The sequence below is a fragment of the Heteronotia binoei genome, chromosome 2 (assembly GCF_032191835.1).
Source record: "Heteronotia binoei isolate CCM8104 ecotype False Entrance Well chromosome 2, APGP_CSIRO_Hbin_v1, whole genome shotgun sequence".
Classification (NCBI taxonomy): Eukaryota; Metazoa; Chordata; class Lepidosauria; order Squamata; family Gekkonidae; genus Heteronotia; species Heteronotia binoei.
The window spans coordinates 191,227,287-191,249,416 of record NC_083224.1 but is presented as its reverse complement, the minus strand read 5'-3'; the positions used below and the strand labels follow the sequence as shown (position 1 = coordinate 191,249,416).

The 22,130-nt window shown below is 55.6% G+C and overlaps 1 protein-coding gene across 1 annotated transcript in view; it reads left to right on the top strand.

Moving 5' to 3' along the window:
* Window positions 1-13,576, top strand: part of MAST3 (microtubule associated serine/threonine kinase 3) — a 77,894-nt gene extending 64,318 nt beyond the window's left edge. The window contains exons 23-28 of the mRNA XM_060233107.1: window positions 3,189-3,389; window positions 4,027-4,253; window positions 8,725-8,847; window positions 10,215-10,351; window positions 12,176-12,357; window positions 12,513-13,576. Of these exons, the coding sequence (XP_060089090.1) occupies window positions 3,189-3,389; window positions 4,027-4,253; window positions 8,725-8,847; window positions 10,215-10,351; window positions 12,176-12,357; window positions 12,513-13,576 (1,934 nt within the window). The remainder of the gene's footprint in view (window positions 1-3,188; window positions 3,390-4,026; window positions 4,254-8,724; window positions 8,848-10,214; window positions 10,352-12,175; window positions 12,358-12,512) is intronic.
* The last annotated feature ends 8,554 nt before the right edge of the window (window positions 13,577-22,130 follow it).

The window sequence follows — 22,130 nt, the reverse complement described above, 5'->3', positions numbered from 1 at the left end:
GTGGCCTGCCGTGCCGCAGTAGAGGCACAGATTCTGCGTGCGGCGTCTGGTCTTTTCCTCTGGGGTCAGGCGGGGTCGAGCAGCTCCAAGCTGCATAGGCTCATCCTTGGTGCTGGTACTAGCTGGGGACGGGCGAGGAGCCAGGTAGCACTGCGCAGGGAGCTGGCGCCCTCTGGTCTTGGCTTGGCGGCGACTTTCCAGGCGGCCATCGATGCGGAGGCAGAGGGTGATAAGTTCTTGGAGCGTGGGTGGCTGCTCCACCCTGGCCAGTTCATCCAGGACCTCCTCTGCCAACCCCTCAGTAAACTGGTCCATCTGGGCAGCCTCATTCCACGCCAAGTCCTGGGTCAGGAGCTTGAATTCAGTGGCATATTGAGCCACCGAGGAGTTGCCTTGTTTCAGTGCCCTGATCTTCCGGTTGGCTGTGGCTGCTTGGACTGGGTTTGAGAAAGCAGCAGACAGGTGGGCCTCAAACCCCTGGTAATCAGTCAGTAGGGGAGAGGACGCGACCAGTAAGGGTGTGGCCCATTTGGCCGCCTGCCCCTTTAACAGACTGATGACGAAACACACCTTGGTTTTGTCATTGAGGAAGTCCCGTGCTCTCAGTTCAAAGTACAGCCGACACTGTGCTAGGAAGGCAGGAAATTCTTCCACGGCACCCCCAAATCTGTCAGGTGGGGGAACTGGGCACTTGGCTGGAGCACTGGCCGCAGGTTGTTGCTGCAAGTGCACTACTGCCTGTGTTAGCTGCTGTACCTGGGCTTGGAGCGCAGCCAGTAGTTCTGTGGTTTCACTTGCTTCAGCATCCATCCTGTGGAGTGGGTGTTTGTCGGTGGAAGCAATCTGTCACGGCTGGGGCCGGGTCAGGCAAAGTCCAGAGGCAGTCCGAGGTCTGTAGCCAGTAAGCAGGAGGGTCCGAGGCACCAAATCCGAATCACTGTAGAAGTATCGCAGGTCTGAGGTCCAGAAGCCGAGGTCAGGGAGTCCAGAAGTCCAAAGCCAAAGTCAGGGAGTCAGGAACCAAAGTCAAGCCGGAGTGGATGCTAGAATGTCAGGGAGATGACTAGTTGCTTCCACAAAGCTTCCTCCCAAAGCCCACAGCTATATAGCCCTCTGCTGGCTGTTGCCCGTTTGGGCTAATTGCTGGCTCAGGGAGGCAGCCAGGATCCTGTTACCACTCAAGCATCCTTGCTCTTAGAAGGGCCAGAATCCTCTCAGAACTCAGGGCTCAGGGAGCGTCTTGCTTGTGAGCGTGCCGCCCTCCTCCGATCCCTGAGGTCCTGCCGGAGGCGGTCACGCACACGAGCCACCCGAGAGGGCGAGGCAGGGGGGCTGGGATCTTCTCCAGCAGGAGGCAGGGGCACTGGTGCAGGTGGCAGGGGCACAGTTTCCTCATCAGACTCAACTTCCTCTGAAGGGTCCCCAGCACCCATGACAATTGGCCTGATCCAACAGGGCTTCTCTTATGTTTTTATGTGACCCAGAGTGTTGGACTGGAGGGGCCATTGGCTTAATCCAACATGGCTTCTCTTATGTTCTTATGTGACACAGAGTGTTGGACTGGAGTGTTGGACTGATCCAACATGGTTTCTCTTATGTTCTTATGTGACACAGAGTGTTGTACTGGATGGGCCACTGGCCTGATCCAACATGGCTTCTCTTATGTTCTTATGTGACCCAGAGTGTTGAACTGGAGGGCCATTGGCCTGATCCAACATGGCTTCTCTGATGTTCTTATGTTCTTAAAACAATTCTTCACCAGCTGTATGGCTGAAAAATGGAGCCTGATTTCCACACTACTCTTGGCCCAGCTCACATATCGGCTGTAAAAATGCAGAAATATCTAAATGCAGAACTTTATATTTATCCTCCTTAAAATTCATTGTGTTTGTTTTAGTCCAGTTTTCCAGCCTGTCAAGATCATCCTTTATCTCCTAACTCTCTTCCTCTGTATCTGTGACCCCTCTCAATTTAGTATCACATGCAAATGTAATAAGCATTCCCTTGATTCCTTCATCCAAATCCGTTCCCTCTTCCAAACTGGACATGCCTCATCTGCAGGAAGAACCAGTCTGATTCTTACCTTCTGTGCTCTGCACAGATTTATGTTTACACTCCACATGCCTCTCTTAAGAACATAAGAGAAGCCATGTTGGATCAGGCCAATGGCCCATCCAGTCCAACACTCTGTGTCACACAATGGCCAATGCACACACATACACTAATAGCCACTGATGGACCTCTGCTCCATATTTTTATCCAATCCCCTCTTGAAGCTGTCTGTGCTTGTAGGCACCATCACTTCCTGTGGCAGTGAATTCCATGTGTTAATCTCCCTTCTTCAAACATCTTCAAGTTTAGAACAGAGCAAATATGTGAATGGAATAGAAGGGAAAAGAATCACAGGAACATACAGTTGTCTCTTCTTCTCAGCTCCCCTTTCTCCCTGGAGAACTAACAATAACCCCATAACTCCCCAATGGGGAGCAGAGCCTGAGACAGAAAGTACCTTTTTTGTGGCTACTGAAGACATTTGCGGCAGGAAGGCATTAAAAGCCGCTTGCAGTCCAGGTTTGGAATCTAGGACCGATTCCGCACTTGGCACTGCCCTCCCTTCTGTGCGGGGCTCCTCACGGCAGTTCTTGCCCTTGGATTGGAGCAGGGCTGCGGGTCCCCTGTTTGCTCCCTGCCCCGTGCAAACTTGAGACCAGAGAACAAGACAAAGCCTAATGCGGAATCAACCCTGCGAGAGCCCAGGGCGGTTCAGGAGAGGAAGTGTTTCCAGAGGAAGTGGGCCTGGGAAAACGGAGGTCCCTTTTGGCCATCGGGCTTCATTGCTCTTGAGTCAGCTTGTCTCCTGCCCCCCCCCCAGTGGTTTGCCCCCTGCCAGTGGCACTCTTCCGCAGTGCGAAGAGCCTTCCCCTGGTGGAAGATGCTGGCGAGACTGGCAGAAGATAGTGCCTTGCATGCGGTGGGGGGGGGGGAGTGCCCTGCAGCTAGCAGAAAGCTCGGGTGGCAAGTGGCGTGCCTGATTCTGTGGATGGGGACCAGGGAGAAGGCTTGCAGGGAGGAAGGGGGACTTGGAAGAAGTCAGCTTGATTCTGGCAAGGGGGGGCGGGGGCTTGGTCTGTCCGTGGGGAGGCTGAGCAGGTCTGCTCTTCTCCATGGGCTTCTGCTTCCTTCTCCAGCTGACCTGTTCAGCCTGAATGGCGGCCGTCTGCGGAGCAGCAGCACCGGCACAAAGCGCTCCCCCCCGCAAGGCCTGGAACCCGAGAGCGGTCGCCGGCTGGGGGGCCACAGGGACTGTCCGGGGAAGCACCGCGTCTCGTCAGGGGGCAGGGTGCCCAAGTCCGCCTCAGTCTCCGCCCTCTCGCTCATCATCTGCTCAGGTTTGTCCAGCAGGGTTGCCCCCCCACCAGGGGATGCTGCAGAGGCTGAGGGGGTGGGGTTGGAGGTTGGAGAGTTGGGTAAGGGCTGCACTAGCCGGTCTAGCCTGGCTCCTCCAGACTGCTGTGTGTGCCGCCAGAACAGTGAGCGTAAGCAAAGGAGGCAGAACAAGGATCCCTTGGAATGACTCCCCAGCCAGGCCTGCTGGCCACTCTGTCCACCCGGGAGGGGGCGGAGCAAGCAGTGCCGGAAACCTGAGCCCAGGAGGAGGCTGCGGCTGGGCTTGCCAGTCAGAGGAAGGTCTTTTCCAGCAGCCCAGAACAGGGTCCCCAGGATGGTGGCTTCCATGATGTCTGCCCACCAAGGGTTTTTAGAAACTGGGCAGGGCCAGTTGGGGCTTTTGTTCAGCAAGACTTCTGATTGGCCATTGGAGATAGGATGGGCTGTGCAGATTTTTTTTTTAAGCTTTGGCTGCAGCTGCCCCACTGCACAAGAGGGGGGGGTGGTTTCTTCACTGTGTGACTGAAGGGAAGCCGGGGCAGCCGTTTTGTAGCCGTGTCGGAATTCCAAAAGTGCGAACAGGCCCAGAAAAATGGAGGGAGGGGAGCTGCTCTGTGACCCCTCCCTTGCTTCTTCCAGATGACTCCAGTGGGGGCGCCCTCATGAGCCCCATCTCGCCCCACTCTCTTTCCTCCAACCCCTCTTCCCGAGACTCCTCCCCAAGCCGCGATTCCTGGCTTGGGGGGCCCAGCCTGCGCCCCCCCATCGTGATCCACAGCTCGGGCAAGAAGTACGGCTTCACCTTGCGGGCCATCCGAGTCTACATGGGCGACAGCGACGTCTACGTCATGCACCACATGGTTTGGGTGAGGCTGGGGGGGGGGGGGCGCAGGGAGGGGGAGGGAGTTCTTGGCTGCATCTTGGTGCAGAATCGAGGGGAAGTACCTGAAGTCAGCCTCAGGAAACAGGAAGATTCTGTGGCTCAGGGGCAGAGCCTCTGCTGGGCCTGCAGAAGGTCCCTGGTTCGATCCTCGGCAGCAGCATCTCCGGTTAAGAAAGGACCAGGCAGGAGGGAGTGGGAAAGACCCTTCTCTGCCCAAGACTCTGGAGAGGGGCTGCCAGTCTGAGGAGACAGTAACGCACTCTGTGTGGGTGAGATTGGGTGGGACGTCCTCGCCGCCCGCTGTGCGGTGTTGTGGGGAGAGAAGCCAGAAGGTACTGAGTTGATTGTCCTTGTGATGTTTCGTCCGTGACTTCTGCCCTGTAAATCGCCCAGTGAACTTCCTAGCAGACTGGAGATTTGAAAGTGGATCTTCTTCCACTCGCCCTCACCCCACTGGCCGACCGGCTGTGTGTGAAGAGCCACAGGCCCCGGATGTCTTGCGAGGACAAGAATGGCCAGAGCCGGGGCTAGAGTTTTTGGTGCCGTGCCGAGCTGCCCACGAGCGCCCCGCCCCCCGCTCCCGAAATTAAAAAAAAAACAGAATTGTAGGAGAAATGAAGAAACTTGGAAGTATTTACGTTTTTAATTTACAGTTTTTTAATTTTGATTTTTTTTAAAAAAATGGTGAGACTAAGCAATAAAAATTGTGAGAGTACTACTTGATCCTTTTACCTGGAAGTGCCAGGGACAAGACCTTCACATGACCATTCCTACTTCATCCTTTTACCTGGAAGTGCCAGGGACAAGACCTTCACATGACCATTCCTACTTCATCCTTTTAGCTGGAGGTGCCAGGGACAAGACCTTCACACAACCATTTCTGCTTCATCCTTTTACCTGGAAGTGCCAGGGCCAAGACCTTCACATGACCATTCCTACTTCATCCTTTTAGCTTGAGGTGCCAGGGCCAAGACCTTCACACGACCATTCCTACTTCATCCTTTTAGCTGGAAGTGCCAGGGACAAGACCTTCACATGACCATTCCTACTTCATCCTTTTAGCTTGAGGTGCCAGGGCCAAGACCTTCACATGACCATTCCTACTTCATCCTTTTAGCTGGAGGTGCCAGGGACAAGACCTTCCCATGACCATTCCTACTTCATCCTTTGAGCTGGAGGTGCCAGGGACAAGACCTTCACACGACCATTTCTGCTTGATCCTTTTAGCTTGAGAGACAAGACCTTCACATGACCATTCCTACTTCATCCTTTTACCTGGAAGTGCCAGGGACAAGACCTTCACATGACCATTCCTACTTCATCCTTTTACCTGGAAGTGCCAGGGACAAGACCTTCACATGACCATTCCTACTTCATCCTTTTAGCTGGAGGTGCCAGGGCCAAGACCTTCACATGACCATTCCTACTTCATCCTTTTAGCTGGAGGTGCCAGGGACAAGACCTTCACACAACCATTTCTGCTTCATCCTTTTACCTGGAAGTGCCAGGGCCAAGACCTTCACATGACCATTCCTACTTCATCCTTTTAGCTTGAGGTGCCAGGGCCAAGACCTTCACACGACCATTCCTACTTCATCCTTTTAGCTGGAAGTGCCAGGGACAAGACCTTCACATGACCATTCCTACTTCATCCTTTTAGCTTGAGGTGCCAGGGCCAAGACCTTCACATGACCATTCCTACTTCATCCTTTTAGCTGGAGGTGCCAGGGACAAGACCTTCCCATGACCATTCCTACTTCATCCTTTGAGCTGGAGGTGCCAGGGACAAGACCTTCACACGACCATTTCTGCTTGATCCTTTTAGCTTGAGAGACAAGACCTTCACATGACCATTCCTACTTCATCCTTTTACCTGGAAGTGCCAGGGACAAGACCTTCACATGACCATTCCTACTTCATCCTTTTAGCTGGAGGTGCCAGGGCCAAGACCTTCACATGACCATTCCTACTTCATCCTTTTAGCTGGAGGTGCCAGGGACAAGACCTTCACATGACCATTCCTACTTCATCCTTTTAGCTGGAAGTGCCAGGGACAAGACCTTCACATGACCATTCCTACTTCATCCTTTTAGCTTGAGGTGCCAGGGCCAAGACCTTCACACGACCATTCCTACTTCATCCTTTTAGCTGGAGGTGCCAGGGCCAAGACCTTCACATGACCATTCCTACTTCATCCTTTTAGCTGGAGGTGCCAGGGCCAAGACCTTCACACGACCATTCCTACTTCATCCTTTTAGCTGGAAGTGCCAGGGACAAGACCTTCACACGACCATTCCTACTTCATCCTTTTAGCTGGAGGTGCCAGGGCCAAGACCTTCACACGACCATTCCTACTTCATCCTTTTAGCTGGAGGTGCCAGGGCCAAGACCTTCACACGACCATTCCTACTTCATCCTTTTAGCTGGAAGTGCCAGGGACAAGACCTTCACATGACCATTCCTACTTCATCCTTTTAGCTGGAGGTGCCAGGGCCAAGACCTTCACACGACCATTCCTACTTCATCCTTTTAGCTGGAAGTGCCAGGGACAAGACCTTCACATGACCATTCCTACTTCATCCTTTTAGCTTGAGGTGCCAGGGCCAAGACCTTCACACGACCATTCCTACTTCATCCTTTTAGCTGGAGGTGCCAGGGACAAGACCTTCCCATGACCATTCCTACTTCATCCTTTTAGCTGGAGGTGCCAGGGCCAAGACCTTCACATGACCATTCCTACTTCATCCTTTGAGCTGGAGGTGCCAGGGCCAAGACCTTCACATGACCATTCCTACTTCATCCTTTGAGCTGGAGGTGCCAGGGACAAGACCTTCCCATGACCATTCCTACTTCATCCTTTTAGCTGGAGGTGCCAGGGCCAAGACCTTCACATGACCATTCCTACTTCATCCTTTGAGCTGGAGGTGCCAGGGCCAAGACCTTCACACGACCATTCCTACTTCATCCTTTTAGCTGGAGGTGCCAGGGCCAAGACCTTCACATGACCATTCCTACTTCATCCTTTTAGCTGGAGGTGCCAGGGCCAAGACCTTCACACGACCATTCCTACTTCATCCTTTTAGCTGGAAGTGCCAGGGACAAGACCTTCACACGACCATTCCTACTTCATCCTTTTAGCTGGAGGTGCCAGGGCCAAGACCTTCACACGACCATTCCTACTTCATCCTTTTAGCTGGAGGTGCCAGGGCCAAGACCTTCACACGACCATTCCTACTTCATCCTTTTAGCTGGAAGTGCCAGGGACAAGACCTTCACATGACCATTCCTACTTCATCCTTTTATCTGGAGGTGCCAGGGCCAAGACCTTCACACGACCATTCCTACTTCATCCTTTTAGCTGGAAGTGCCAGGGACAAGACCTTCACATGACCATTCCTACTTCATCCTTTTAGCTTGAGGTGCCAGGGCCAAGACCTTCCCACGACCATTCCTACTTCATCCTTTTAGCTGGAGGTCCCAGGCCAAGACCTTCCCATGACCATTCCTACTTCATCCTTTTAGCTGGAGGTGCCAGGGCCAAGACCTTCACATGACCATTCCTACTTCATCCTTTGAGCTGGAGGTGCCAGGGCCAAGACCTTCACACGACCATTCCTACTTCATCCTTTTAGCTGGAAGTGCCAGGGACAAGACCTTCACACGACCATTCCTACTTCATCCTTTTAGCTGGAGGTGCCAGGGCCAAGACCTTCACACGACCATTCCTACTTCATCCTTTTAGCTGGAAGTGCCAGGGACAAGACCTTCACATGACCATTCCTACTTCATCCTTTTAGCTGGAGGTGCCAGGGCCAAGACCTTCACACGACCATTTCTGCTTGATCCTTTTAGCTTGAGGGACAAGACCTTCACATGACCATTTCTACTGGATCCTTTTAGCTGGAGGTGCCAGAGCCAAGACCTTGTGCATGTCAGAAAGATGCTCTACCATTGAGTTATGGCTCCCACCCCAGGCTCTGTTAAAGTAGAGTCGGAAGGATGAGTGGCAGCAGACAAACTGTGAGCAGGAGGCAATTTTTAGAAACTGTAATTGGCTCTTCTTCAGCTCTTACAGTTAGTTAGTTTATCCCTGCCGAGCTCCGAGGAGCACACTGTGCAGGCACTGTCTACTTTTGCATTTCCCAGGTTTGTAACAGACGCGGGGAACACAAAAGCGGCTGGGCAGCGTCTGCTGTTCATGGAGTCTGCTTTCCATTGGGGATGGCAGGATCCAAGGAGCACACAGGCTGCGCGTGGGGAGAGGGGGCACCTGGCGGTGAGACCTACACCAGGTGGCACCCTAGACAGCTGCCTCCTTGGCCTGCTCCCACACACTGGCCATGAGGATGGCCAGGAAAGGTGCTCTTGTGCCTTGGCCTCCGATGGCCACTGGAGGGCGCCACAGCAAGCGAGGAGAAATTAACGGGTGGCCGCTGGGTGCGTTTGTGTTCCAGAGCGTGGAGGAAGGCAGCCCCGCTCAGGAGGCAGGGCTGAGAGCGGGGGATCTCATCACCCACGTGAATGGGGAGCCAGTGCAGGGCCTGGTGCATGTGGACGTCGTGGAGCTCCTGCTGAAGGTACGTGGCGCGGAGCCGTTGTGGCACCTCACACTGACGGCATAAATGCCAATTTTGGGAACATGAATTCTCAGGTGTGACTTCTTCCGATATTAGTTAAAGTATCCTCTTCAGTGCATACAACCCAGACGACAAACAGTTGTGCCTAGTAGCAAATGTACAGTATCGTAGAATCATAGACTTGGAAGGGACCTGCAAGGTCATCTAGTCCAACCTCCTGCTCAATGCAGGGAATTCACCAGCACCTCCCCCCCACACCCCTAGTGACACCTGTTCCATGCCCAAAAGATAGTTTAGTTTTTTAGTTTATTTATGATTTATATCCCGCCCTTCCCACCAAGTGGCTCAGGGTGGCTTACAGCATATAAAATCTAACATGGAGATATAAAAATTTAAACATGTTAACACAATTTACACTGTTAAAAACATTAGAAAACATATAGCGGTCTAATAAACTACACTCAGTTTTCAGATGCCGGTTAGTTCTAAGCCAGCCGGAAGAGGGCTGTCCTGCAGGCCCTGCGGAACTGGGCAAGGTCCCGCAGGGCCCTCACCTCTTCCGGCAGCTGGTTCCACCAGGAAGGGGCCATTACGGAGAAGGCCCTATCCCTAGTAGATTTCAGGCGGGCTTCCTTTGGCCCGGGGACAACGAGAAGATTTTGGGTTCCCGATCTCAGTACTCTCTGGGGAACATTGTGGGGAGAGATGGTCCCTCAGGTAGGCAGTTCCTAGGCCATATAGGGCTTTAAAGGTAATGACCAGCACCTTGTAGGGGGGGTGGGGAACCTGGCTAAACTGGCCTGCAGGAAAACTGCTGCCTGACCCTAAGTGGTGATCAGCATTCCCTTGGGCCGTTCTGAGACTCTGTCCTTGAAAGGGCAGCTTCTGGGAGAGCTCTCTCAGCCTCACCCGCCTCACAGGGTGTCTGTTGTGGGGGAGGAAGGGAAAGGAGATTGTAGGCCGCTCTGAGACTCTGTCCTTGAAAGGGCAGCTTCTGGGAGAGCTCTCTCAGCCCCACCCACCTCACAGGGTGTCTGTTGCGGGGGAGGAAGGGAAAGGAGATTGTAGGCCACTCTGAGACTCTGTCCTTGAAAGGGCAGCTTCTGGGACAGCTCTCTCAGCCCCACCCGCCTCACAGGGTGTCTGTTGTGGGGGAGGAAGGGAAAGGAGATTATAGGCCACTCAGCTTCTGGGAGAGCATACCCTTGTCAGAAAGGGCCATGAGAACGAAGCCCTGGTGCAGCCCTTCCTTTCATGATCTGCCTCAGTTCCTGGGTGTCTGGGGGTGGGGTTGCAGGAAGGTGGCGGGTGGCTTTGCCTCGACCAGGCTGCAGCAGCAAGGGCCTCCTCTCCTCTCGCCTTCTCAGAGTGGGACCAAGGTGTCCCTGAGGACCACAGCCCTGGAGAACACCAGCATCAAGATGGGCCCTGCGCGGAAGAACAGCTCCAAGGCGCGGATGGCCCGCAGGAGCAAGAAGAGCCGCAAACGGGACAGCCAGGACCGGTAGGTGGCCGCGACAGGAGGGGTTTTGGAGCCAGCTGTGGAGAGGGAGCGCGGGCCACATCTGGGGGCTCTGACTGGGCCTTGAGAAATGGTTGCTGAAGGTTGCTCCTTCCTACAAGAAGGCTGCACCAAAATAGACCAAAACTGGGAGCCCGGTGGCGTACCGGGAAGAAACGCTGTTTGATTCAGTTGTCTAGGGATGGGCACAAGCTGGGAAAAGACAGTTCGGGTTCGTGGCGTGCCCGGCTTGCAGACCACGAACCGTCCCAAAATGTTAAGAGTCCAAATGAACAGATTTGGTTTGTGACCCGCTAGAAAGTCTCCTGGCCCGCTAGAGACACCAAACCGCTTGTCGTTTCCCCAGCAAGCACCTTTCTGGGAGAGCCTTCTTTGGGGGGGCCGTACCTCTCGCCCTGTCAATCCAGTCCTCACCAAACGTGGAGGGGGGTTAGAGGAGCGCCAGCCAGAAGATCCCCTGCGACTTTGGTGTCTCTGGCGTGTGCTGGATCCATTCTCTACCCTCCTGGACAGGGGACCTCTGCCAGCGGCTCCTCTACCTGCCCCCTCCAAGTTGCGATGCTTTGAAATCTCATAAACATTCGGCTTGAGGGGAGACTGACTGTCTTGAACCAGCACAAGGCTCCACGAATAGCCTGACCCGCCAAGAGCTTCACTTGCCAAAATTCATCAGAAACTTCAGCTGGTGAGCCTGTTGGTGCCCATCCATACTGGTGCCCCTACACATCTTGCACGTGCTTTTTCAGGGGGCTCTGCAGGGACGTAAAGTCCAAAAAAAACCCCAAGAAGCTACTATTAAAAACAGATTTGAGAAATGTAGTTGTCAGCTCAGCAATAGTCCTCACTAACTAGGCCTCTCCGTTTGTTCAGATCAGGTCGTTTATTTGATAGACAAAAAGGCAACGACGTGACTCTATGTCAGATCTGGCAGTCTGGTGTAGTGGTTAAGTGTGCAGACTCTTATCTGGGAGAACCGGGTTTGAGTCCCCACTCCTCCACTTGCAGCTGCTGGAATGGCCTTGGCTCAGCCATAGCTCTGGCAGAGGTTGTCCTTGAAAGGGCAGCTGCTGTGAGAGCCCTCTCAGCCCCACCCGCCTCACAGGGTGTCTGTTGTGGAGGAGGAAGGGAAAGGAGATTGTGAGCCGCTCTGAGACTCTGTCCTTGAAAGGGCAGCTTCTGAGAGAGTTCTCTCAGCCCCACCCGCCTCACAGGGTGTCTGTTGTGGGGGAGGAAGGGAAAGGAGATTGTAGGCTGCTCTGAGACTCTGTCCTTGAAAGGGCAGCTTCTGGGAGAGCTCTCTCAGCACCACCCACCTCACAGGGTGTCTGTTGTGGGGGAGGAAGGGAAAGGAGATTGTAGGCCGCTCTGAGACTCTGTCCTTGAAAGGGCAGCTGCTGGGAGAGCTCTCTCGGCCCCACCCATCTCACAGGGTGTCTGTTGTGCAGGGAGAAGATATGCGAGATTGTAAGCTGCTCCGAGTCTCTGATTCAGAGAGAAGAGTGGGGTATAAATCTGCAATTCTTCTTACACATCCCATAAACTGTAATCCATAATGCTGTAATCCGTAATGCGGGGATTCCTACTACCTTACCAGATCTCGGTTCCTTCGGATGTTCACACTTGTAACTGACCTCTACGTCTCCAGCCCCAGCTCTAGGTTCCAGGAAGACTTCTTTCCTCTAACATCCTCGCCGTCTTCCCTTGCAGACAAGCTGTTTTTAACGTTCTTGCCCTCTGCGGCCTGTTTCCACCTGGGCCAGAGTTTGAATCTTTCCCCTGAGCCCCACTTTGCCTTCCTCTTCCCAGGAGGAAATGCCTCTTCAAGAAGATCTCCAAGCAGACGTCCGTCTTGCACACCAGCCGCAGTTTCTCCTCCGGGCTCCACCACTCGCTGTCGTCTAGCGAGAGCCTCTCGGGGTCTCCTACGCACAGCCTGTCCCCTGGCCCCACCACCCCCTGCCGCAGCCCCGCCCCAGACATCCCCCCAGGTAGGAGTCTGCATCTGTCATCGGCCCAGTCGCCTCTTTCTCAGAGGGGCTAGCCGTTGCGTGCATGTCTGGCTGCCAGGCCTCGGGGGGGCTAGGAGGGAAGAGCACCCTTTGTGGGGCCCCCCTGCTGTGAACTCTCCTTTTCTCTTTGTCAGATTCTGCCTCCCCGCAAAGCAGCGTTTCCCCCTCCTCCAGCACCCCCAGCTCTCCAGCAGGACACACCCGGCCAAGCTCCCTTCACGGATTGGCTCCGAAGCTCAGCAACCAGCGCTACAAGGTGGGGCGCCGCAAGTCCACCAGCAGCATCCCCCCCTCCCCGCTGGCCTGCACCCCTTCCTCTGCCCCGCAGCCCCCCTCTCCGCAGAGGACGCCGTCGCCACTGCCCTTCCCCAAGGCCACCCAGGGCAAGACCCTGTCCCCACCGACCGTCGCCCGACAAACGTCCCGGCCCCGCAGCGCCGAAGGGTCGCTCTCCCCATTGCTGAAGAGGGTCCCCGCCTGCCTGGCCGAGAAGAAAGGTGCCGGGGCCCGCAAGCTGCTCCTGGAGAGGCCTGCCGCAGGTGAGGAGGGCTGCGGGGATGGGCCCAGCGGGGAGCGTCACGAGTGGGGACAGGAGGTGGTGGTCATGCGACGGCTGAACCTCTCTGAGCGCCGCGACTCCTTCCGGAAGCAGGAAGCCGTCCAGGAGGTGAGCTTGGATGAGCCGGGCCTGGGGCCTGGGGCTGAAGACCACCCCAAGGAGGGCAAGCCTGCCGCCTGGCGCCCCAGATCGTGCCTGGCTTCCTGGGTGGAGGACAGGCCGTGCTGCTCCGCTCTCAACGCCTCGAGCCCCAAGCGCTCGCTGGGGCCCCACATCGCAGTGCTGGGGGACGACCCGGCCACATGGGAACCCCAGGGCTCCTCCTACCCCATGCGGCTGGAGGCCCGGGTGTACACGGAGCAAGAGGATGGGACGACGGCCGTGGAGTACAAGAGTGTCTCCTCCCAACGCCTGGAGCAGAGGGAGCCCTCAGCACTGCCCACAGCTGGGCCAAGGACAAGCCGGGTGGGAGGGGAGGCAGAGGACTCCCCCCCAGCAGCCCCCTGGAGCCACACCTGGAGCGGCTTGGAAGCCTGGCCACAGCTGCAACAGGAACCTCTCGGAGCCAGCTTGGCCCAGACGGACCCGAAAGAGGACCTCCTTGGACCAGCCCGGAGCAAAGCCCTGGAGGGAGACTAGCTGGCCATGAGCCCCGTCTGTCTCCTCCCATTTCCCCGGAGGCTGAGGGGGGATGGTGAGCTCTGCTCTCTCTCCGCTAAGATGCCGCTGGCTCCGTCAGGTTGGGGTGCAGCGGGGGCCTGCCTCAAGGTCCAGGAGCTGTCCGGCAGCAGGAGAGAAAGATGTCCTTTGGAAGCTCAGCCCAAGCGTCTTCTCCCCCCCACCCCCCACCCAATCTGCCTTGTAACTCCATCTCCCAGCACCCCTCTGACTAGGAGGGCCCATGGCACAGTGCAAGAGCCTCTGCTTGGCACGCAGAAGGTCCCCGGTTCGATCCCCAGCAGCATCTCCAGTTAAAAAGACCAGGCAGGAGGCAAAGTGGAAGATCGGCTGCTGCCAGTCCGAGTAGACAAGACTGACTGTTGATGGACAGGGGGGAGGGAGGGGGGTGTCTGATTCAGCAGAAGGCAGCTCCATGCGTGACTGCGTGGCCAGCATTCATGGACCTCCAGGGGTGGTGAAGAGATGTGCTGACCGTGGAGAATTCTCTCGTTCCATTTATTTCCACACACCGGAAGTGGCGTAAGGAGTGTTCCGTGGGGCAGGGAGCTCAGGTGATTGGCTCAAACACCCCCCGCCCCCCACTGAGGCCCAGAAGCCGTGCAGGGCCAGCTTGTTGTGTGGGTGTTCTGTCCTTGCAGCAGCAAGTGAGCCTCCTTCCCCCAGAGCAGGACAGGAGGACCACCCCGGGATGGGGGGGGAGGGTGTGGCCTGCCAGCAGGCGAGGGGACAGCGTGTTTTGTGTTTTCCCAGAATCCACAGAGGCCAGTGCACTCAGGTGTGACTGGTGTGGAATTGTTTTCTGTGGCCCCAGAAGGTCGGACCAGAACCAACAGGTTGAAATTAAATCAAAAGAGTTTCCGGCTCAACATGAGGAAGAACTTCTTGAGCGTTAAGAGCGGTTCCTCAGTGGAACAGGCTTCCTCCTCGGGAGGTGGTGGGTTCTACTTCCTTGGAGGTTTTTAAACAGAGGCTAGATGGCCATCTGACAACAATTAAGATTGTGGGTCCAGAGGAGGGCGACGAAGATGGTGAGGGGTCTGGAGACCAAGTCCTATGAGGAAAGGTTGAAGGAGCTGGGCATGTTTAGCCTGGAGAGGAGGCGGCTGAGAGGTGATAGGATCACCATCTCCAAGTACTTGAAGGGCTGTCATACAGAGGATGGTGCAGAATTGTTTTCTGTGGCCCCAGAAGGTAGAACCAGAATTGATGGGTTGAAATTAAATCAAAAGAGTTTCCAGCTCAGCATTAGGAAGAACTTCCTAGAGCATTAGAGCCGTTCCTCAGTGGAACAGGCTTCCTCCTCGGGAGGTGGTGGGCTCTCCTTCCTCGGAGGTTTTTCAACAGAGGCTAGATGGCCATCTGACAGCAATGAGGATCCTGTGAATGTAGGGGGAGGTGTTTGTGAGTTTCCTGCATTGTGCAGGGGTTGGACTAGATGACCTTGGAGGTCCCTTCCAACTCTATGATTCTAACAGGCTTCCTCCTCGGGAGGTGGTGGGCTCTCCTTCCTTGGAGGTTTTTAAGCAGAGGCTAGATGGCCACCTGACAGCGATGAAGATCCTGTGGATTTAGGGGGAGGTGTTTGTGAGTTTCTGCATTGTGCAGGGGGTTGGACTAGATGACCCTGGAGGTCCCTTCCAACTCTAGGGTTCTATGATTCTTCTTCCTTGGAGGTTTTCCAACAGAGGCTAGATGGCCATCTGACAGCGATGAGGATCCTGTGAATTTAGGGGGAGCTATTTGTGAGTTTCCTGCCTTGTGCAGGGGGTTGGACTAGATGACCCTGGAGGTCCCTTCCAACTCTGTGATTCTATGACTAGCTGCAAGTCTCCAGCCCCTCAGCTCCACAGCCCCCAGGTACGTGCACCTACACATCTGCCACTGTTCTCTGAAAAATCACTTGTCAAAAATAGCCGGTTTAACTTTTTGTAAAAGCAAGAGTGCAGGGGCACCGTGCGTCCAGACTAGTTTGCGGAAGGGGGTGATCTTTTGCGAGTCCTGCCGAAGAAGAGCCGCCGCTGAAGCTCCCGCCCAGCCACAAACGGTGTGAGTTTCAGTGGTACTCTCGGACTCTGCCTCTTTCCTCCTGCTCCAGCCAGACTGACCCACCTTAATTTTGAAAGGAAGAAGTGGGTCGAAGAGGGAAGCCGGAGGGCAAGGAGGGCAACGAGAGTTCCTCGGCTCGGGTGCAGGTGCCGAGATGACTCTGCGGGCAGAGTAGCCAGAGGGCAGCAGGGGGACGGCCCCTGGAGGGCGAGAGGCATCTGCCAGGCCTTGCAGCTCCTCCCTAGAAGGAAGAGCTTTTCTGGGGTCACCTGGAGGGGCCGGGCCTCTTCAAGGCTGTTCACGGAGACACCCCCCGCCCCCCAGCCCATCTTCCTGGCCGAAGTTGCATCTGTTGGGAACAGCTGGGAAGGCCTTTGCATTGAGGACATCTGCAAAGGAGTTCTGAGGGGTTTCTCTGGGGCCACTCGTGTTCCTGGGCCCTTTTCACAAGCCTTCCTGTGGCACTGGGGAGAGCAGAAGAAGCCGTGCACGTCGGGTCCCTGCGCTGAGCACCGCTTCCGAGACCCAGGAAGAGCTTGGCTGCACAACAGGATTGAAGCCGCCGGAGCAAAAACTGGCTGAAGGTGGCTCCAGATGGATCCCTGCTTGGTTTCTGCTGCAGCCGCTCCCGCGCCCTGCACAGCTTCCCGAGTTCCTCGCCCCAGGGGCCCTTTCTTGCAAAACGCCAAGCGTTCTTGCCCAGCTCCCTTGCAGACTGCCTGGCGTCCGGTGTTCCCTCCAAGCTGCAGTCTTGCGAGCAAAAATTCTACTTCGTGAGCGGCTGGCATTAAAGCTGTGAGCTCCTGCTTAAACGAGTGTGCTCTGGGGCCATTTTTTCCTGAGCGAAGACCAAAATGTGTGAGCTGGAGGCTAAAAATCTGTGAGCTAGCTCACACTAACTCAGCTGAGGGGGGACACTGTTGGCGTCCTGGATTTCCTCTTTCCTTTGCATTGGCCATGGTGGGCACAGGCGCCAGCGGGGGGCCCCAGCAGGAAAGGGGGGTGGGGCCACTTGTCTTCCCTGTGCCATTGCACCAGCGATGTACAAGTGTGCCCATTTCCACCCATGAAACATGCTGCTCTTTCTGGATTAATCCATCTCCAGCCTCTTGCTGAAGACCTGCTTCTGGCCTTTTGTCTGGCAAACCCACCCGATTGGCTCTGATGCTCGTGCAATGCAGTCAGCCCCACTAGTGGGGAGGGGAGTGGGGTGGCCTCTCCCTGCTGGGACCCCGCTCTGCCCCCTCCTTCCCTTGCCCTCCTCCTGACCCTGAAGCTGCTGGGGGAAAGGTTTGGGGGGTCTGCGGAGTGGTCGTTCACGCGCCTCAACATGCTCAGGGTTCACGTGCAAACGTCCCATGTGTTTAGAGAAGGATTCTCTCGCCCACCCTGAAAAAAAAAGAACGCCTCAGAGTAAGACGTGCATCTTCCCAGCTCCTTCCAGCCCCTGCGGAGTTACTAGAAGCAAGAGTGTCCTGTTGGAATAAAACTGATCCCCCCTCCCAGCTGAACCACAATGTGCTGCTGTCTTTTGTGTGTGTGTGTTGGAGGGAAGGGGCATGATTGCCACTGGAACATCAGAGAAGCTTGGGGGGGGGGTGCTGTTCCTTAAAGACTTTTTCTCTCACTGAGGCTGAAGGAGGACAACCCAGGGCAGGCCAAGAGAATCCAGAGGATGGGACACCCAGGGAGTCGTGTCTCCTAGGATTAGGAACTGGGAGGGGAGGGACGGTGGCTCAGTGGTAGAGCATCTGCTTGTTGAAAGTCCCAGGTTCAATCCCCGGCATCTCCAACTCAAAAGGGTCCAGGCAAGTAGGCAAGAAAAACCGCTGCCAGTCTGAGGAGACAAGACTGACTTTGATGGACCGAGGGGGGTCTGATTCAGTATAGGGCAGCTTCACAGGTTCAGTTTGTTTCTCTTTAGGGGACAGACAGTGGCTCAGTGGTAAGCAGAAGGTCCCAGGTCCAATCCCCGGCATCCCCAACTAAAAAAAGGTCCAGGCAAGTAGGCGAGAAAAACCTCCGCTTGAGACCCTGAAGAGCCGCTGCCAGTCTGAGTAGGCAATACTGACCTTGATGGACTGAGGGTCTGATTCAGTATAAGGCAGCTTCATATGTTCAATTAAACCAGACAAGAAATCTGCCACAGAGCTGAAACAAACCATGCATATTCTTTGGTTGTTCAGTCGCACAGTCAAGTCCGACTCTTTGCGACCCCCTGGACCAAGTCACGCCAGGCCCACCTGTCTTCCACCCTCCTCCGAAGTCTGCTCAAATTCGTGTTTGTTACATCAGTAATGCTGTCCAGCCATCTCCTCTCTTGCTGTCCCCTTCTTCTTTGGCCTTCTGTCTTTCCCAGCATCAGGGTCTTCTCCCTTCTCATTTAGTGGCCAAAGGATTTGCGCTTCAGCATCTGACCTTCCAGGGAACAGTCAGGGTTGATCTCCCTTAGGACTGACTGGGGTAGTAATCAATGCAGAAATTATACAATAAAACGAATGCTCCAAGAGATTGCATTTACTGTTCCAAGTGATATCTGCAGGTCTCGTTCCAAGTCAGCCTTATTCTCACTATAGAAAAGCCTGCCTGAGCCTCCCAGTGGGTTGAGTCAGGTGGGCAGCTGAAGAAGGAGGAGGATTGTAGATTTATACCCCAACCTTCTCTCTGAATCGGAGACTCAGAGCAGCTTACAATCGCCTATATCAGGGGTGGCCAACGGTAGCTCTCCAGGTGTTTTTTGCCTACAACTCCCATCAGCCCTAGCCAGCATGGCCAATGGCTGGGGCTGACGGGAGTTGTAGGCAAAAAACATCTGGAGAGCTACCACTGGCCACCCCTGTCCTATATCTTCTCCCCCCACAACAGACACCCTGTGAGGTGCAGGTGGGGTTGGGCTGAGAGGGCTCTCACAGAAGCTGCCCTTTCAAGGACAGAGACTCAGAGCGCCCTACAATTTCCCATATCTTCTCCCCCCACTTACAGACACCCTGTGAGGTGGGTGGGGCTGAGAGAGCTGTTCCAGAAGCTGCCATTTCAAGGACAAGCTCTGTGATAACTATGGCTGACCCAAAGCTATTCCATCGGCTACAAGTGGAGGAGTGGGGAATCAAACATGGTTCTCCCAGATAAGAGTCCACACACTTGACCACTACGCCAAACTGGCTCTCCTGTGTTGGTCTGAAGCAGTAGAACAAAGCAGGAGTCCAACAACATTTTCTTCAGAATATGTAAGTTTTCGTGTGCTAGAAGCACACTTCTTCAGACAATAGGGTGGAATGGCAGGCAGTTCTATAGAGAAAGTGGGCAGCGAGTTAGTCTGCAGAGTCATGGAGATTTTTTTTTAGCAGATTAAGAGTCACAAATTGGATCTGGTGATTGCGAGTTTGGGTTGAATGGGCTAAAAGAACAAACAGGGCAATATACGTCAGAACAGCCGATTGATGTCTATGTCATTAGGTATCCTGTGACCTGCAATAAATGTGAGTCTGTTGTAATGTCAGCACTGGGTTTAAAAGAGGGCATAAGTATCTCAGGTTTAATTTAAGCATGTAACACACATATAAACATTCTAGTTTGCCATTAGAAAAAAAGTTCATTTATTTATTTGATTTATATCCCGCCCTCCCCACCGAGGCGGGCTCAGGGCAGCCAGCTTACGTTAGAAACAATACATTTGGTGTTGTTGTTTTAGCCCAGTTAACAAACGAACAAACACCAGACCCCAACTTGTGATTCTTTTAATCTGCTAAAAAGCATTTTCATGATTTTGACTACTAATTCATCGCCCACTTTCTCTATGTTAAGGCCTGCTTGCCGTTCCATCCTGTTGTCTGATGAAGCGTGCTTCTAGCACACCAAAGCTTACGTTCTGAATAAAACTTGGTTGGTCTTAAAGGTGCTGCTTGCCTCCTGCTTTGTCCCTTCCAGCGGGTTGTTCCCCAAGGGGAATGGGCTTGCACCCAGGCAGCGGCTGCCTTTGTCTGAAGAAGAAGATGATATTGGATTTATATCCCGCCCTCCACTCCGAAGAGTCTCAGAGCGGCTCACAATCTCCTTTCCCTCCCCCCCCCCACAACAGACACCCTATGAGGTGGGTGGGGCTGAGAGGGCTCTCCCAGCAGCTGCCCTTTCAAGGACAACCTCTGCCAGAGCTATGGTTGACCCAAGGCCATTCCAGCAGCTGCAAGTAGAGGAATGGGAAATCAAACCCGGTTCTCCCAGATAAGAGAGCTCTGGCTGACCCAAGGCCATTCCAGCAGGTGCAGGTGAAGGAGTGGGGAATCAAACCCAGTTCTCCCAGATAAGAGACGTCTGGCTGACCCAAGGCTATTCCAGCAGGTGCAAGTGGAAGAGTGGGGAATCAAACCCGGTTCTCCCAGATAAGAGAGCTCTGGCTGACCCAAGGCCATTCCAGCAGGTGCAGGTGGAGGAGTGGGGAATCAAACCCAGTTCTCCCAGATAAGTGAGCTCTGGCTGACCCAAGGCCATTCCAGCAGGTGCAAGTGGAGGAGTGGGGAATCAAACCCAGTTCTCCCAGATAAGAGACCTCTGGCTGACCCAAGGCTATTCCAGCAGGTGCAAGTGGAGGAGGGGGGAATCAAACCCGGTTCTCCCAGATAAGAGAGCTCTGGCTGACCCAAGGCCATGCTAACAGGTGCAAGTGGAGGAGGGGGGAATCAAACCCGGTTCTCCCAGGTAAGAGTCCGCACACTTAACCACTACACCAAACTGTTGTCTGCAAAGGAAGTGGGGCCCTTGAGAGCTTTTGGGCGGGGCCGAACAACTGAGGAGCAGCTCTGATGAGTGGCCGGAGCCTGGGTGTGTAGGGCATCCCTGCCTACTCCTGAGGGGAACGGAGCTGCAGCCTTCTGCATGAACCCCCGAAGGGAGGCCTGCGTAGTGTGCGCGTTGCAGGCCTCTAGCCTTGCTGTTCCTGCGGCCTGGAGGCGAGCAAGAGAATTCAAGAACACCGAAGCCTTGGTCCGAATGGTCTCTTCTGCCCTTCTGGGCCAGAGGGCCCTTCCGCGGCACCTGCCACTTCATACCCCTTGAACGGTGGTGCTCTGCCTTGCCTGCAACTGGAGCAACCTTGGCGCCCTTCTGCGGCTCCCAGGGCGTCCATCACCCGCTTTGGGAAAGCAGGCCCTGGTGGTTGGGAGGGCAGGAAGGCGGGATCTCAACTTTCTTCACGGTGCAGAGCAGAGGCCTTTCTTTGCAGGTATGCAAAGTCATCTTCCTTAAATGGGCCAGACCTGCCCCTTCGATGCCACCCAGGCATGCCAGCGTGAGGGTAGGTCGTTCCTGGAGATTTGGGGGGTTGGGAGAGGGAGGGGCCTCAAGAGGGTAGCACACCAGAGAGCCCACTCCCCAAAGCGGCCGTTTCTCTCCAGGGGAACTGATCTCTGTTGCCTGGAGGTCAGTTGCAATGTGGAGGAGTCTCCAGGTCCCCCCTGGAGACTGGCGACCAACGTTCCCTCTAAGCTGCAGAATCTTGTGAGCCAAAATTCTACTTGGTCAGCTGCTGGCATTAAAGTGGGGAGCTCCGGCATGAATTAATGTGCTCTGGGGTCCTTCCTGAGCTAAGACAAAAGGGTGTGAGCTGGAGGCTAAAAACCTGTGAGCTGGCTCCCGCTCACTCAGCTGAGAGGGAGCGCTGGGGGGAGACGAGCGGTGCCCACTGCAGGAGGGGAAAGCCGTGCGCGCATGCGCCGAGAGAGTCCTGCCAATCCCTCCAAGAGTCGGGAATCACGGGCTGCTTCCTGCCTGGGTTGCCAACCTCCAGGCGGCGGCGGGCGCTCTGGTGGTCTCGGGGCTGCCCTCCCGGGGACAGCGGGGGTCCCTTGGCCTGGCTTCTGGAGGAAGGGCTTCCTTGAGAGGAGGGGCTCTCCCCAGGCTCCGCCTCCCCAAAGGGATCCTAGAAAGAGGGCTGAGCCGCCGGTGCCGCCTGCCTGCCTGCCTCCTCCCCGTGCCAGCCCCTTTCTTGCCCGAGCGGGTGACGCGGCCGCCTCGGCCCTTTCCGGAGACGCTCGGCTGTTCCGACCTGGCCGCGCACGAAGAGGGCGAGGGGCGCTGCTGCCCGCTGCTGCTGGGGGGGAGGGGAGGGGAGGGGGGGAGGTAAGTGGCCCTCTTGCTTGCTTGCCCGCCCCTCCCGGGGGGTCAGTCCTGGGGGGCTGCAGGGGGCGGGGGGCTGGGCTGGCGCCTCCCGGGCTGCACGGGAGGGGGGGGAGGCGTCGAAGCTGGGCCGGCCGGGGAGCAGAAAGGGCGCCTGCATGCGCCTCGGGGCGGAGGCCTGCTCCCTTCCCGGGGGAGGCGGCCTCCCTTCGGGCTTTTCCGGGGGGCGGCTCTTGGCTTGGCGGGCCGGGCCCTCCGTCGGGCGAGGCTGCCCCCCTCCCGGTGGCAGGCGCCGGCGGGGGGGGAGGGAGCGAGTCTGGAGCCGGGGGGGCACTACCGGGACCCCCACCCCTTG